The sequence below is a fragment of the Piliocolobus tephrosceles genome, chromosome 2, assembly GCF_002776525.5.
Source record: "Piliocolobus tephrosceles isolate RC106 chromosome 2, ASM277652v3, whole genome shotgun sequence".
Classification (NCBI taxonomy): domain Eukaryota; kingdom Metazoa; phylum Chordata; class Mammalia; order Primates; family Cercopithecidae; genus Piliocolobus; species Piliocolobus tephrosceles.
In genome coordinates, this window is record NC_045435.1 from 143870144 (window position 1) to 143888061 (window position 17918).

General features: G+C 44.3%; 1 protein-coding gene across 1 annotated transcript in view; it reads right to left on the reverse strand.

Annotated features, from left to right (window-relative positions):
• Positions 1-16525, reverse strand: part of NR1D2 (nuclear receptor subfamily 1 group D member 2) — a 36371-nt gene extending 19846 nt beyond the window's left edge. The window contains exons 1-4 of the mRNA XM_023207298.1: positions 16191-16525; positions 6993-7259; positions 5695-5783; positions 1979-2123 (exon numbers count right to left, since the gene is read on the reverse strand). Coding sequence (XP_023063066.1) covers positions 1979-2123; positions 5695-5783; positions 6993-7259; positions 16191-16206 — 517 coding nt within the window. The 5' untranslated portion in view covers positions 16207-16525. The remainder of the gene's footprint in view (positions 1-1978; positions 2124-5694; positions 5784-6992; positions 7260-16190) is intronic.
• Positions 16526-17918: the final 1393 nt, after the last annotated feature.

Sequence of the window (17918 nt, forward strand, 5' to 3'; positions counted from 1 at the left end):
TCTAGTATTTATACAGAGACAATAAAAATTCAGTATACTTGCCCAGAAAGCCTTGTTAATCTAATCGTAGCCTCTGACATTACTGCTATCAAAAACAAACAACTTAATCATGTTTGATACTTTACCTCTACTCCTCCCTTCACAAATGATTGTCAGTTTTATTCTTTTAGGACAATCATAATATCCATCGACTATTTTTATAGCACTAGTACTTTTAGCACTAAAAAAAATTTTCAGGCAACTGAAAAAAACATCAATTGCTGAAACTTGTTATTCAAGAAACCGCTGGCCAGGCATGATGGCTCACACCTGTAATCCCAGCACTTTGGGAAGCCGAGGCAGGTGGATAACTTGAGGTCAGGAGTTCAAGACCAGCCTGGTCAACATGGTGAAACCCTGTCTCTACTAAAAACACAAAAATTAGCCGGGCATGGTGGTGCATGCCTGTAGTCCCAACTACTCGGGAGGCTGAGGCAGGAGAATCGCTTGAACCAGGTAAGTGGAGGAGGTAGCAGTGAGCTGAGCAGGCACCACTGCACTCCAGCCTGAGCAACAGAGCAAGACTCCATCTCAAAAAAAAAACACGAAATTCCTTATTGCAATATTCTATGTCTGTATCAGTAAGATACTAGAGTAACCTAAGGAATTGCTTAGGTGGGCCTTCCCTAGATAAATACGAAGTTCATTTTTAACAATTCTTAAATAACCCTACTGGTCCCTCTGAAAACCTCATACCTGTTGTTACTTAAAATCACACACACACACACACACACAAAATTATTCAAAAAATGAAAAAGCATAATAGAAGAGTCCAATCTTACAATAATGTCATCCACAGATAATACTTTTGGTCCCACAAATTACTCCGAATTTTATTTTGCATGAAAACAGATCATGCCAGAAGTGAGCAACTACCTCCACTCCAGACCCTAATACTTCTTTCAATTTTGCATCTCCTTTCCATGTGTTCAGAATCTGTGCCCCAAAAGCACCTTACCATCTCAGAGCTAAGAAAGAGAGAGAATTCATGTAAGAAGAAATGAGATCCTCAGTAATGTTAAGAAATCAAAAACAAAGAGGAAAGGATTGCTATATCGAGAAAAGCTATGGTGAGCAGTTTGGGCTTCTGGTTAAAAACAAAATATAAGTTAAAAAACAATTTTTTTTGGCCCAGCGCAGTGGCTCATGCCTGTAATCTCAGCGCTTTCAGAGGCCAAGGTGGGCGGATCACGAGGTCAGGAGTTTGAGACCAGCCTGGCCAACATGGTGAAACCCCGTCTCTACTAAAAATACAAAAAAATTAGCCAGGTGTGGTGGTGGGCACCTGTAATCCCAGTTACTCAGGAGGCTGAGGCAGGAGAATCACTTGAACCCGGGAGATGGAAGCTGCAGTGAGACAGAGTCTCACTGTGTCACCCAGGTTAGAGTGCAGTGGCACGATCTCACCTCAGTGCAACCTCCACCTCCTGGATTCAAGCTATTCTCCTGCCTTAGCCTCCCGAGTAACTGGGATTACAGGTGTATGCCATCATGCTCAGCTAATTTTTTTTTGTATTTTTAGTAGATATGGAGTTTCACCACGGCTGGTCTGGAACTCCCGACCAAAAGTGACCCACACGCCTCAGCTTCCCAAAGTGTTGGGATTACAGGCATGAGCCACCATGCCCGGCCATACAAAAAATGTTTTTAAACTCCATCGTTTTTAGGAAAAAAAAAGTAATCAAATTGCATAGGAAAAAAATGGCTCTTTTTAGAAGTAGTAACAACCACCAACATTTAGCCAAAATTGTTTCTGGGATAATAATGCTAAAATATGACTTTAATCAATTTGGTGTCCTGTAAAGCATGAAAATGTGTTTTCTACTTCACCTTAAACACAAGAGGGTTCTTGGTAACCAGCTTATAGCTGTGGTTCATGCTGAGGAATAAAAGCCAAGCTCCACACACTTTAGGAACACTCTTTAAACTAGGTACATACCATCTCTCGACATTCCAACAGACAGACACTTTTTAAAGCGACATTGCTGACATCTGTTCCTATTCATTCTCATTATAGAACAGTTTTCATTCTTCAGGCACTTCTTGTACTGGATGTTTTGTTGAATACTTCTCCGAAAGAAACCCTAAGAACAAAGGAAGATTTACTCATCCATTTAAAAACACCTAAACGAACTTCTTATAAAGACTGTTCCCATATCTATCTAGTATATATGACGAACTACAGTCCATACCAGTGTATGACTCGCTATCTGGGAAACACTATGTCTTAGGACAGAGGGAAATACAATGTTGACACACAGAATTTAATTCCATTCTTATTGGCATGAGTAACCTAACACCTACCAACCAAACAAAATTCTTCTTCCCTTTAGAGATTCTTTGCCCTACCCAAAGCACCCCTTGCAACAACCACACAACTGTTAACAGACCCTGCCTGCAGGCTGCACATTTTCCATCTCATACTTTTATTCGCTACAAATTCCAAAACTCTTGAAGTATGAATGACCTTTTTTTTTTTTTTTTTTTTTAAGATAAGATCTCGTTCTGTTGCCCAGGCTAGAGTGCAGTGGCATGATCACAGCTCCCTGCAACCCTGACCTCCCTGGCTCAATCAATTCTCCCACCACAGTGTGCCAAACAGCTGGGACTACAGGCATGCGCCACCACACCCAGCTAATTTTTGTATTTTTTGTAGAAATGGGGTTTTGCCATGTTGCCTAGGCTGGTCTTAAAAAACTCCAGGGCTCAAGTGATCTGCCGGCCTTGGCCTCCCAAAGTGTTAGACTTACAGGGCATAAGCCACCACCACTCCCAACCTGATTTTTTGTTTGTTTGTTTGCTTTCTTGAGACAGACTCTTGCTCTGTAGCCCAGGCTGGAGTGCAGTGGCGCAATTTCAGCTCACTGAAACCTCCATCTCCCAGGTTCAAGGGATTCTCCTGCCTCAGCCTCCCCAGTAGCTGGGATTACAGGCATCTGCCACCATGCCTGGCTAATTTTTTGTATTTTTAGTAGAGAGAGGATTTCACCATGCTGGCCAGGCTGGTCTTGAACCCCTGACCTCAACTGATCCGCCCACCTTGGCCTCTCAAAGTGCTAGGATTACAGGCATGAGCCACTGCGCCCAGCCATTTTTTTTTTTTTTTTTTTTTTTTTAAAGAGACAGGGTCTCACTCTGTCACTCAGGCTGGAGTACAATGATGCAATAATAGCTCACTGCAACTTCGAACTCCCGGGCTCAAGCAATCCTCCTGCCTCAGCCTCCCAAGAGCTGGGACTACAGACATGTGCTACCACATCCAGCTTTTTCACTTTTTGTAGAGATGGGGGTCTCCCTACGTTGCCCAGGTGGGTCTCACACTCCACCTCAAGCAATCCTCCAGCTTCGGCCTCCCAAAGAGGTAGAATTACAGGCCTAAGCTGCTGCACTCAGCCTGAATGACTGCTTAAAAGTTGACTGAGAAGTATGTTTGATAGCTACAATCCCCTCACTAGAATTGTGGATTACATTAATAGAAGTTGGTCTTTCCTCGAACATTACCTGCTGACACTGGCAAGGCCTACTTATACACATCAGAAGTCACTGACTACATGTCAGCAACAGGTAAGTGTTACACCACACACCAACAGAGTAGCTAACTATCCAAGGAAAGACAGTTCCCAACTAGATAGCTACAAACAGCTGCCTTTACTCCACAAACAATTCAAGTACATATTCTATGATAGGTCTTCAAAGATCTCCAGTTTCATGGTACCAGGGAGGACAGAAAACTCAAGAATGCAATTACCAAAATTATTTTAAACTGCATTTTCCTTTTATATGACAACTAAACACATTTCCTGAATCTATACTAAGTAGTCATGGGACATAACATTTTTATATTTTATTATTGTGATACTGTATACTTGATTTAGATACAAGAGCTGAACTAGACACATTTAAGAGTACTGCACAGATGTGTATTTATCAAGAATACGCAATCAGCTCATTCAGTTTGTGCTTTTATTTTCTAGCTATAAAATAAGAATAATGCCTGCCCCAATATTACTTCACATTTTTGTTAAAAAAAAAAATATATATATATATATAGAGAGAGAGAGAGAGAGAGAGAGAGGATTTTTTTAAACAATGAAAAAAATGCTACATCTATACAAAATACTGACTTGTCTTACAAAGTTACCCAACCATTAAAAGTTAGCAAACTTGGCAGGGTGAGTGGCTCACGCCTATACTCCCAATACTTTGGGAAGCCGAGGCGGGCATATCACCTGAGGTCAGGAGTTCGAGACCAGCCTGACCAATATGATGAAACCCCAACTCTACTAAAAATACAAACATTAGCCTTGAGTGGTGTTATGTGCCTGTAATCCCAGCTACTTGGGAGACTGAGACAGTAGAATCATTTGAACTCAGGAGGCAGAGGCTGCAGTGAACCGAGATGGTGCCACTGCACTCCAGCCTGGGCAATAAGAGCTAAACTCCCTTTCAAAAAAAAGAAAAACTGGCAAACTCACAATTCATTCAGAGCCACACTTGAAAATATTTCCTCTCCCATCATGTATATTCATTATCTTGTTTACTCATCATGTCTTGCCAAACTAGATTCCTGCTTGTGGCCTCAAGTCAGAGAACAGCAAGAACATGTGTCTTCGTCACGTTACTTTTTGATACTCAGGAGAAAAGATTGTGCCAAGTTTTTTTAAAAAGAGAGAAAGACTCCCTGTATACAGGTAGGGAGGTAGAGACCATCTCACTTGGAATTACTTGACCAATACTCTTAATAGCAATAACTGGAAACGAGTCAACTAAACTTACAAATAAACTAGCTTTCCCAAGGGCTCAACTTATATTCAGGATTATTTTATTCACTTGGCATTATTTCTTAAGATATCACATATTTTTCAAGTATCTAGGAATTATTCCCAGCTCCCAGTACCTGATGTGTCATTCAGTCAAAGTATGTGATGAGACCTAATTCAAAGTTTGGTTTAAACTCAGTTCCAACAAGGCAGGAGTAGCGCCTGGTCTGTTTTGTTCCTTGTTATTTCACTGCCACCTAGAACTGTGCTTGACACATTAATGAATGAGCATTTGGTGCACTTGGTTTAACACAATAAGTATGTTTAATTGAGACAGCAAATTTACTTTGTTCAAAATCTTAAAGAAAAAAGAAATACTTTCACTGAATTAAGACTATTTTCCAGGCCGGGCGCGGTGGCTCACACCTGTACAATCCCAGCACTTTGGGAGGCCGAGCGGGCGGATCACAAGGTCAGGAGATCGAGACCATCCTGGCTAGCATGGTGAAACCCCGTCTCTACTAAAAACACAAAAAATTAGCCAGGCATGGTGGCGGGTGCCTGTAGTCCCAGCTACTCAGGAGGCTGAGGCAGGAGAATCACTTGAACCTGGGAGGTGGAGGCTACAGAGAGCCGAGATCGTGCCACCTCACTCCAGCCTGGGCGACAGAGTGAGACTCCATCTCAAAACACACACACACACACACACACACACACACACAAAGAATATTTTTCAAAACAAGTTATGCTTATACACTACATAAAATGCTTAGAACTTAAAAAGAGCAGCTGACTTCTCACTCACTCTCAGATTATCAGTTGTGGAAATTGGTAAATCTAAACCCAACTTCTTATCCCAGAATCAGTTGCTTAAAGGAATAAAAGCATGCTTTACCTTACAGCCTTCACAAGCATGAACTCCATAGTGGAATCCTGACGCCACATCCCCACAGACTTTACACAGTAGAACCATGCCACTAAATTCTAGGATACAAAAGGACATGAAGTAAAAAGCAGGAAGAAACACTGAGTCTGTTTTCTTTCCAATTAGATATTTTATTTCATTCAACTTGTAAGAGCTTTTAAAAGATATGTATCTACTTTCATAATGTAAAAGAAAAATATTTTCAAATCAAAAGTAATCATAATCATAATTTTCTTTTTTTTTTTTTTTTTTAAGACAGAGTCTCCCTCTGTCGCACAAGCTGGAGTGCAGTGGCGTGATCTCGGCTCAATGCAACCTCCACACTTCCCAGGTTCAAGCGATTCTCATGCCTCAGCCTCCCAAGTAGCTGGGACTACAGGCACACACCACCACACGGAGCTAATTTTTGTATTTTTAGTAGAGATGGGGTTCTGCCATGTTGCCCAAGCTGGTCTTGAATTCCTGGGCTCTGCCCCACTCAGCCTCCAAAAATGCTGGGAATACAGGTGTGAGCCACCACACCCGGCCATAATTTTCTTTTAAACACAGCTTATGGCACTGACAAAAACACCTCACAGACCTGGATTTTTCCTTTCCTGATTTTAGAATTACACTGAAATTTTGTAAATTTATTTTTTTTCCAGACCTATCAGCACAATATAAGAAATTTTGTAAATTTAGAGTTACTTTACATCAGACATGCAACCAGAACTAAGAAACCAATTCTCTGGATAACAATTAAGAATTCAGGCAGAGAAGTCAATCAATAAAAGGTTGAAAGGGATGTCTCTCCACAAGCAGCCGTGTCAGTTTACTTCACCTACAGGGGCCAGATAGGTCCAAATCCCACTACTCATTTGGTTATCCCAATCCAACATTTCCTAATCCCAAATGTTCCCGACTCCAGTTTCACTAATGTAACCCCTTCCCAAAATGAGCAAGTACTCTGTTCTAGAAACAAGACTTAGTTCTAGTAGTCCAGAAGAAAAGTAACTGTGAAATGTAGTAAAAGAGGGTACCCTAGAGGGACCAGGGCCAGGCAGAGTACATAACCACATATCTTGCTCTGAGGCAAGAATTAATGACAGCCCCTAGGTTATAACTTCTAAAATCATCACTGATTTCTTCCCTAACTACAGATGTATGATCACCCAGCAGGGAGTGAAAACTGTACCCAGAAATATAATGGCCCCCTATATGAAAAGCAGATAAAATAAGCCCCATTTGCAATTAATGGCAGCCATCTTTAGAAAACTAAAGTAACTTACTTGTCACACCACTATGACTTTTTGTCATGCCAGGTGTACTCGATTTGCTTGTTTTCATAGAACAATCTATTCGATCATTCTTCAGGATGCCTTCAATATTGGAGAGATCACCATTCTTGGGATTACCATTGGTATCAGAATTAGAGCTATTTGGAGAAGATGGAACAGAAGAGGAGGAGGACTGGAAACTATTCTCAGAACCCTCACTGTGACAAGAGGCAGGGCTTGAGGCTGAGCTGGAAGAACTGATATAGGCAATCACACCTCCTAGAAAATAGGAGGAAAATCACATAATTAGATACAAGATAGTATGTATTTTTTATTTTTGCAAATCTCAACAGCAAAGCCATTAACTTTAGAAATAGGATACTGATGATATGAAATGTTTGCTTACACAAAAAGCAAAAAGTAAAGTATTTCCTTATTTCCCATTATTCGTCCTGCTTCCACAAACTTCAAAGCACATGTAACTCCCACTGATTTAAAAAGGGAGATGGGCCCAGCACACTTGCTCATGCCTGTAATCATACCACTTTGGGGGCTGAGGCGGGAGGATTGTCGCTTGAGCCCAGGAATTTGAGAATAGCCTGGGCAACATAAGATAATGCTGTTTCTACAAAAAAATTTAAAAACTTGCTGTGTGTGGTTTGCACCCAGCACCTCTAGTAGTCCCAGTTATTCAGAAGGCTAAGGCAAGAGGATCACTTGAGCCCAGGAGTTTGAGGCTGCAGTGAGCCATGATCATGCCACTGCACTCTAGGCTGGAGACAGGGCAAGACTCTGTCTCAGAGAAAGACAAAATTAAAAGTGAGAAGGATTTCACTGCCTTGGATATTCTGAGCACATGCAGACCCTCATACCTAAAGCTTTTCATTTTCCAATCTTTTCCTAAAAGGACTAAAACATGCTCCTAAGTAACTTCATTGCTTAAACAAACTGGTCACAAAGAAATCTGGTTCTGGTCTCTTCTTTGCATCTTCTGTTATACTGTTATCTGACACAATCCTAGGAACAATGAATTTATCATTTGCCTCCCCCAACACTTGGCTAAAAGCACAGGTTAACCCAGAACAGATGTAACATTTAGAATGGTAGATAAGGGATCCTTTCATAGCCCTTGCTCCCACACCTTTCTGTTTCGGTGTTCCCAGAAGACATATGTGGCTATACACTAACCAATCCCCAGTTAAGTACTCTCCCTTCTCTACCCCATTCTGCCATTCATCTCTAAGCAGCTCTTAAGAAATCCAGACTCACTCCTTGTTCTTCTGACTCGCTCTTTATAGGTGTTAAAGATGCTGGAAGAATGCATGCTATACCAAAATAACAGTAAGGCTGAAGCTAATTCCCTCTACACAGAGTTATTCTCAAAATGTGATTTGCAATTTTATATAACCTCCACAACCCCTCTGAAAACTGGCCTTGACTTTTTTTTTTTTTTTTTTGAGACCAAGTCTCACTCTGTCACCCAGGCTGGAGTGCAGTGTCACGATCTCGGCTTTCTTGGCTTACAGCAACCTCCACCTCCTGGGTGCAAGCAATTTTCCTGTCTCAGCCTCCTGAGTAGCTGGGACTACAGTCACATGCCACCACTCCCAGTCAATTTTTACATTTTTTTTTTAGTAGAGACAGGGTTTCACCATGTTGGTCAGACTGGTCTCGAACTCCTGACCTCAGGTGATCCACCCACCTTGGCCTCCCCAGTGCTGAGATTACAGGCGTGAGCCACCATGTCCAGCCTATCAATCATTTTTAAACAAAAAATCCACATAGCAAAATGCTGAAGCCAAAACAATCCCAAAAAGATAGACATTTCCATTTTCAGGCAATTAAAAAAAATCTTAAGTCATTTTCAGTTTGTCATGTATTAGATATCACATATATATTTAAGCACAAATTATATATACTGAGGCTAAAGGAAAGCACACTCACAGCTCTCAAGGGGTTTGAATGCAACCCAGAAGGGAAGATAAAACAGTTGCCTACTATGCCAAAAAACACACAATGCTTTTCATCAATTTTTTTTTTTTTTTTTTTTTTTTTTTTTGTGAGACAGAGTTTCACTCTGTCACCCAGGATGGAGTGCAGTGGTGCAACTTCAGCTCACTGCAACCTCCACCTCCCGGTTCACACAATTCTCCTCCCTCAGCCTCCTGAGTAGCTGGGACTACAGGCACCTGCCACCACGCTTGGTTAATTTTTTTTCTTTTTTTTTTTTTTTTAAGTAGAGACAGGGTTTCAACATGTTGCCCAGGCTGGTCATGAACTTCTGACCTCAGGTAAGCCGCCCGCCTCCACCTCCCAAAGTGCTGAGATTACACGTGTGAGCCACCATGCCCCGCCCAGACACAAATTTAACATGCATAAATCCAACAATATGCACTTGATTTGTAAAGACAAAAACATCACTAACGTAGACAATTCCATCCATTGTTTTATTCATGAAGCCTATGCCTGGAATCAATCATGAGGTGAGAGGTGCAAATCTGCTCTTCCCACAGTTAGACTCACTGTCCATATGCTCTCTTGCTATGTGCATCTCACCTTAATTAATCCTGCAATTAATATTTTTCCTGCAACGTGGTCCCTAACTAGAAACCAACCATCTCAAAGTGTGGGCCCTGGACCAGGGGCATCAGTATCACCCAGAATCTGTTAGAAATGCAAATTATCAGGCTCTGCTCCAGATCTACTGCATCAGAAACTTTAATAAGCCCTCTTGGTGATTCTGATGCACATCCCAGTTTGAAGAACACTGCCACAAGCCAACAACTTCATCTGTGCTCCCTGGAAGACAAAGTGACCAAGGGCAGTTTTCATCCACCACTCATTTTAAAATCTAAAAACTCCAAAACTACCAACACAACAAGAAAGACTGCCAACTTATTTTCATCACCCAGAGAAATTATGTAAAATACATATCCTCAAAACTAGCTGGTGCTTTTTCAGAATACATGTTTCCAAGGCCCTGCCCAGACTGGAGAACACATCCTCAGGAATGTGCATTTTCAACAAGCTCTCCAAGCAATTATTTGCACAATGAAGTTTAAAAATGGCTACAATCAGCGAATTCAAACCAAATCGGCCCACAGTTTTAAAGATTGATATTTTCATCGACACAACTGCCAGAGTATCATTAATACCCTGTGAATCCAAAGAGAAACCAATTTAACCCGGAAACCTAGCCAGTGTCATGTTACTGGGTAAAACCATTGTGCTGTCTTTATAAAACTTTAGAGATCTTAAGTTCACATTAAAAATTCCAGGTATTAGCACACAGCTACTTTTTTCACAAGTGTTTCCACTCACAATAGGACACTTTACAAAGACAAATATTCTTAGTCCTCAATGAAATTCCAAAAGATCTCACAGCTATTTGTCTTCTCTAAAATAGTGTCTTAGGTACTAAATTCACACTTAACATCTCAGAAAAATGAAAGATAAGAAAGTGATATTTTCGCTTGGAAGTAAGACTTTCCTAGGGCCCACATTTTCAGTCATTTATGTTCACAAGATCTGCTGACTACCTTAGCTAAGAAATTCACTTTTAGAAATTAGAGCTGGCCGGGCACAGTAGCTCATGCCTGTAACCCCAGCACTTAGGGAGGCCGAGGCAGGCGGATCACCTGAGGTCAGGAGTTAGAGACCAGCCTGACGAACATGGAGAAACCCCATCTCTACTAAAAATACAAAATTAGCAAGGCATGGTGGCACATGCCTGTAATCCCAGCTACTCAGGAGGCTGAGGCAGGAGAATAGCTTGAACCCGGGAAGTGGAGGTTGTGGTGAGCCGAGATGGCACCACTGCACTCCAGCCTGGGCAACAAGAGTGAAACTCTTCAAAAAAAAAAAAAAAGGAAAAGAAAAGAAATTAGAGCTATGCAGATGGCTCAAAAATTGGTTGCAAGCATTGATGGTAATTAATTAACTAAAAAACAATTTCCTTTGCAAAAGCTTCAATATCCAACCTAAAAGAAATTACTGGGCTATTATCAACCCAGTTAAGATCCAATTCCTGTCTTAAGAAAACAAGCATTTGTGCCAGGCACCAGAAAATCAAAGAGGATCCATCTAGAAACAGCTGTATTCTCCTCGCAAGACCTTCAATATTGATTTAGTTGTCTCAGCATCTATTCTTGCTACTAGACACCCATCTATGAACCTGACTGATAGCAACCCAAATGGGTTAAATTTTAATTTCTTAGAAGATAAGGAGTACATCTAGTAGTTCCTCAACCTAATGAAGAAAAGAAAGTGAAACTGTAAGTCACCACTGGATGTCAAGAATAAACGACACAATTTCATCCTCACAAGAACTCTGTGAATTAACTTTCATTAACTCAATTTTGTAAACAAGGAGCTCAGAGCTCAGAGCTCAGAGAGGATAAGTCAGCCACTAAGTAGCAGGCCAGAGTTTAAAGTCAAGGTTGTCCAATTCCTGAATACAAACTTATCTGGTGAGAAGAACTGAGCAAGCAAGTCACTTTCAATCTTTCTAAACCTGAGTCATCTTCTATAAAATTGGAACATCTGCCACTTATTACAAGATTGAAATGAAATGGTGTTCATAAGGATTATTAAAGCGCTTTTTTCATACACTGTTTTTGATGATAAAGTAAAAATAGTAAAAATCCCTGAACCAGCAAGTCCCAACACCTCCAAGAAACAGGCAGAATGTACCTCTTTGAAACCTTGAGCTAAAATTAGCTGAGGCAGTCTTCTCTACTTTCAGTTGAAAGGGACCCTGGACCTGGGCCAGGTTCCCAGGCTAGGGCTTACCCAGTGGTCAACTTCAGACAAGCCAAAAGTCAATATCCAATTTTGTACTTCTAGGAAGCACTGATATTCCTGCACATCTTCGGGTCTCCTTACCCATTTTCTAGACTTGTCCATCATCTAAACCCTCCCACTCCTACTGTCCACCAACCTGGAGAGTATGTTTGACTTCAAGTCATGACTGTACTTTTTTGCCCTGTGGCTTACAACAAAACATTTTATCACCAAGAAGCTTTAGTTTCCTCATTTTAAAAGTGTTACAAGTAATTCCTACTCAAAGAGTAGTAGAGTAGATCTAATAGAAGCATTAAAATTCCAATTGTGTCCTGGGTGTCAGGGCTCCAGAGAACAGCACGGTCCTTTCCCTAAAATGCCTTATAAACCAACTGGGGAAACACCCATGTTATCAGGAGCAATGTTTCATACAAACGATTGGGAACTGCTGAGGATCACACTAAAGAGGGCAGAGATCAACAGGGGTAAACACATCCAAGGTGGCAATATCTTAAGTGGGGAATTGAAGGGGGTGTAAATTATCAAATGATGTTATCATATAAGAGACATTTTTTTAAATGGGGTGACACAAAAATAAATGGTGTGGGTGTTTTTTGTTGTTTTTTTTTTTTTTGAGACGTAGTTTCACTCTGTCGCCTAGGCTGGAGCGCAATGGTGTGGTCTCAGCTCACCGCAACCTCCGCCTCCTGGGTTCAAGCGATTCTCCTGCCTCAGTCTCCCAAGTAGCTGGGATTATGGCTACCCACCACACCCGGCTAATTTTTGTACTTTTAGTAGAGACAGGGTTTCACATGTTGGCCAGGCTGGTCTCAAACTCCTGACCTCAGGTGATCTGCCCACCTCAGCCTCCCAGAGTGCTGGGATTACAGGCGTGAGCCACCGTGCCCAGCCAAATGGGTCTTATTTTATAAAATAGATGTTATTTTAATCTCCATGTAAATTACTGGAGAAGGAGGTCAAGGTGTAATCTGATGTCTGGAAATAAACCAGCATGACTAGAGAAAGGACTGATGAAACTGGGAGGCCCTGCAGATGACTATCCTTTTCCACCAACTATAACCTACATATATCATTGCAAATTGAGTGGGGATCCATACACATGCGGTATCTCCTTCAACCTCAAGAAGACAGGACACTAAGTAGTACATAAATCTTCAAATATTATGCAGGCTAAAATATATTATAGCACAGTAGTTAACAGTTTGTGTTCCCAAGTAAACTTCATGGATTCAAATTCTGGCTCTACTACTTGCTTGGAAGTTATTTAGCTTCAATTTACTTAGTTCCTCATCATTAAGATGGTGGCAACAGCATCTTCCTTCGTGGAATTAACGTGAGGAACACATGTAAAGGGCCTGGCACATAAGAGGCTGATGATTATTTTTTTGTCATCACTATACTAGAAGGGTTCCATCAAAATGGTTCAAACCAAACTAACCCTCCCTACACATTCTTCACCTCATTTTTTAATGTGTCTTAAGGATCCAGTGGTTTCTTTTTGGTTATTTCCACACTCTTTTCGAATCTCTTAACTGTACTGACCAGTCCAGCAACTTCTTACTTCAATTCTGGCTTTTCCTCACTCCAAGGAAAGATTTCTTTGCCCCACCTCTACAATTGTTTTCCAAGTTTTTCAGTCCATTGTTTTCACACATTACTCATGGGGAGAGCAGACACACAGATGTCATGAAGGACAGTAAGATTACATGATCACTGGTTGAATGTTTGTCAAATGACACCAGACTAGACGGAAGGGTAGAGGTGTGCCACACAGCACTGAATCTGGCCCCACCTTGGTCAATGTTTACAAAAATTCAAAAGTTAAAAGGCTTTTTTTTTTTTTGAGACCGAGTCTCACTCTTGCCCAGGCTGGAGTGCAGTAGCGCGATCTCGACTCACTGCAACCTCCACCTCCTGGGTTCAAGCTATTCTCCTGCCTCAGTCTCATTGAGTAGCTGGGATTACAGGTGCCCACCACCACGCCCAGCTAATTTTTGTCCGTTTAGTAGAGAAGGGATTTCACCACGTTGGTCATGCTGGTCTCGAACTCCTTACCTCAGGAGATCCGCCTGGCTCAGCCTCCCAAAGTGCTGGGCTTACAGGCGCGAGCCACTGCGCCCGGCCAGTTAAAGTGAATTCTTATTAAACCTCTCACTTACAGATAGATGGTAGAAACTGTAAATATGGTGGGTAGCAGCTTATAACAGCTTTGAACCTAAGGCCAAATAAACAAGAGTAATTTTAAGAACGATCATTGTAAATTCCTACACTTCAGGTCATGCAATTATCTGCACAATTAATGAAATCTAACTTCATAATAGTTCACGTGAAAGGTCCTAGTTGATTGCAAGGTTACTGTGAGTCAGCAAAGCAATATGCCAAAAAAACTAAGCCTGCCAGAGAATTCATTTGCAGCAGGATCCAAGACAAAGAAGGCAACTTGGAACTTGATAATTATCCAACCATTTCCACAAGAGCCTGTTCACTTCTGGGTGCTCCATCCCAAAGGGCAAGGATGATGAGTGATCTGAAAAAACAACGCTGGGCAAGGACCAAGAGATGAGAACTGCAAATGGAAGAACTGAAGGGGGAAGGGGATGGTCAACAGGGAAGGGGATGGTCAACACTCATCCGGAGGAATTTTTATAATGTGTAGCTCCACAGGGTAAGATTTTGAACAGCGAAGTACTGGAAAAGGGCTCAAACCAGAGAAAAACTTCCTAATTGAGCCAGCCCTCATGAGACTACTAAAGCTACTAGAATTCATGCTAAAGGGTAGGTTAGAAGAGGTTCACCCTGATCACCTCTAAATTCTAACATGTGTAAGTTTAGTTCTATAATAAACTCGTAAAATTTTTTAAAATGCTCTCAAAGACTAAGTAGGTCCATTAGGTAATTAAAACACAACTAGATCCAGATTTTTGTGAGGTAAGTAAAAAAAAGTAAGTAAATTTTAAAAATAAGTAAATAACACACAATTTGAAAATGACTATTTTTACTCTTGGTGAAAAGTTCACAATACACTTGTTACCAAGGCAAGATTCTTAGAGGCGCATTATAACTCAAAAAATAAAACAAAACCTGGCTGTTTCCATAACCTCACTTACTTCAGCTCTGCCCCATCATTTGGGGCAGACAAAAGGAAGGAAGGGCACCCTATTGTTCTGTTGCAATATAACAAAATGTGACAAGAAAAATATTTATAAAGCCAAATTCTCTTGATCAGACTCAGGAAAATTCAGCGACGCACAGGTTTTTTGTTTTGTTTTGTTTTGTTTTTCTCAAATGAAGACTGGCCAGTCTTACGTATAGTGTTGGAGTCACCTACTATCACCTGAGTCATCCTGACCATACGTGAGCTGCACGCTCAGCTCTGGGTATGACCCGTTTACAGGAAAATTCCAGCCCAAGGGGATCTGGAAGCAGTTTTTAAGACTGTGAGTATATGAGACAGGTCTAGAGGAACCGTTTCCTAGAGGAAACGGGTTTTTTTTGTAAACAGTGAGGCGGCATCCTAACAGGGGCGGTGCTACCCAGTCTGCAGGGCGTCGCTTGGGATTGAAGCACCTCGGAGCTCCTTCGAGCGTATCCCTTAGGGAAAGCCCCAAGCCTTCCCCGAGGCGCCTCCTCCGGCCTGCAGCACGCCCTCGGCCCGCACTTCCTCCTCGGAATCTGCAAGGTGTACAGCTACCAGCTCGTAAGGCGCCGGTTCGCTTGGTTCGCGCGGGGTCCGCGCCTTGGGGGTCACCTCGCAAAAAGAGCTTGCGGCGCCCGGCGCAATGCGGTGTCAGCGCCCGCGTCGGGTCCCCCTCGCCGCGGGGCTCAGCGGGCGCGCACGCGCGGCCTCCTCCGCAGTGTGCAACCCCGCGGGGGAGGAGGGAATCGCGGCTACGTCACTACCCCGAGGCTTCCAAAGGGGCGGAGCCTCCCGGGAGGCTGCGGCGCTCCCAGCCAGCGCGCGCGCGCGCGCACCCGCCCCCACGTGTCCCTGCGGCCCCGGGGAATGTGGGTCAGGGAGCCGACCGGCCTCACGTGTCCCCGCCCGCCGCCGCCGCCTCAGCACCCATTATGTAATGCCGCGTCACGCGCCCGCCCAGCCAACCGGCGTCCGGGAGCCGCCGAACGTAAACACAGCGCGCACGTGGCTCGCGAGGCCGGGCCATGTGAGGGGGGGGGCCGGGTCGGGCGCCGCCGGGCCGCGCTGCGGCTTTGCAGGGAGACGAGAGGGCGGGCGCGGGGCGGCCAGGGGGGCGATGGAAACTGAGCCAGAGGCGGACACGCGGCGCACAGCAGCCCACGCCGCCCCACCGGCCATGGGGACACCCCCTGCCGCCGCCCCCCGAAGTGCCCCGCGGGCTCCGAGCGCTTCCTCCGGCCATCCCCCACCCGCCGCAGTCCGGCTCTTACCCGCATTCACCTCCATGGTGCCCTCGCGGAGGGGGCCGGGGCCGCCCGCTTCCCGCAGAGGGGCCAGCGCCGCAGCCGCCGCCTCAGCGCCGCGCCGCCCCGGGCTGGAAGCAACGGTGGTCGCGGTGCCCCTTCATGGGCAGAGCGGGTGGGGCTCCCGGGCCCCAGGCCGCGCAGCGCAGAGCAGGCTGCAGCCAGAGAGGGTGGCGGCGGCCGGCGAGCGGCGCTCCTCGCGGGGTCCCTGACAACAAAAGCGGCGGCGCGGCGGCTTCCTGCAGCCAGCGCACCGCGGCGGCAAGGGCGGCTGACGGGGAGGGCAGCAGCGACCATGTGACCCGCGCACACACCCCCTCCCTCCGCCCGCCCTCGGCCGGCCGCTGCGGCGACTCCGCCCCGCCGCTCCCCTCCCTCCCTCTCTCCCCTCCCTCCCTCTCTCCCTCCCTCCTGCTTCCCGGCTCCCCGGCTCCCCTTTTCTCCTGCTCTTCCCCCTTCTCCCCTTCCTTCTTGCCGAGCCCCTCCTCTTCCTTCGTTTTTCCCCTCCGCGCCGTAAACCTCTTACCCGTTTCCCTCAGCCTCATATTCCGTCTTCCTCCTCATCTCTCCCCTCCTCCCGGCTGCTCTTCCCGCCTCTGGCCGCAGCCCCCTCCATGACCTGCTCCCAGCCCTGCCCCCCAACTTGGTGGCTCCCAGGTCAGAGCGGTGGCTTGGCGCCGAGCAGAGGTGCTTCCCAGGAACCCGGCTGACTCGGGCTTGCTCAACCCCTGCGCCCCCGGCCCCGCTTCCACCCGACCGACCTCCAAACGGTGGTCTTTGAGGGCACAGACCCTTCCCTTTCCCTCTCCACCCTGTAGGTGATTTTATCCAATCTCATAGCTTAAGTAGACCTATGTTCTGGTGATTCCCAGATTTATATTTCAAGGCGAGACCTCTCTTCTAATCTCCAGATTCTTTCATCCAGCAGCCCGTTTGATTATGCCCCTTTTTTGCATCTCAGATTTTAGACGGGTGTACGCGTGTGTCCGAACTCAGCGAATGTGCAGTTAAGATCTGGGCATTTCACCTTGAATGTAAATTTCAGATCAAAAGAAAAAAGCTAGAAACAAATTGTATGCGTGCTGAGGTGAATTCTGAGGAAAGTGCATTGATGCCCGCAATTTAAACGCATTACTAAAGTAAGATGGGCTGATAGAGGCATGAATAGATGATATAGTAAGATGTTAAACTTAAGCAATGGGGATATGGATGTTCCTTGTAAAATTCTTTCCAGTTTGCTCTGAAATTTTTCAGTATAGAAAGTGGGGGGAAATGTCACGTGGAAGACATAATTACATGTGCAACACCCTATTTCCCCACCCCCAGGTTTCTTCACCGTATCAATATTTACTATGTTGGTAAATCTGCAAGTTCCTGAAGCCAGCAAAATTGTTTCTCTCCTAACACTCTCTCTCACTGCCTTTTATTCTCCATTCAATCCATTAGCAAGTCTGAGCTATTCTACCTTCAAAATATGTTCAATCCGTGTTTCTCACCGTTGGCATTGCGAGAGCAAACCATTATCTCTTCCCTCAGCTACTGCTCTGGTTCCCTAACTAGGAGAGTGCTCCTTGGGTCCTCCTACAGTCGCTTCTCCCCAGCAGTCAGCGTGTTATTTTTAAAATGTAAATAAATGTGATTACTCTGCTCAAAAGCCTCCAATGGCTTCGTGTTACGCTTTGAAAACATTCAGCC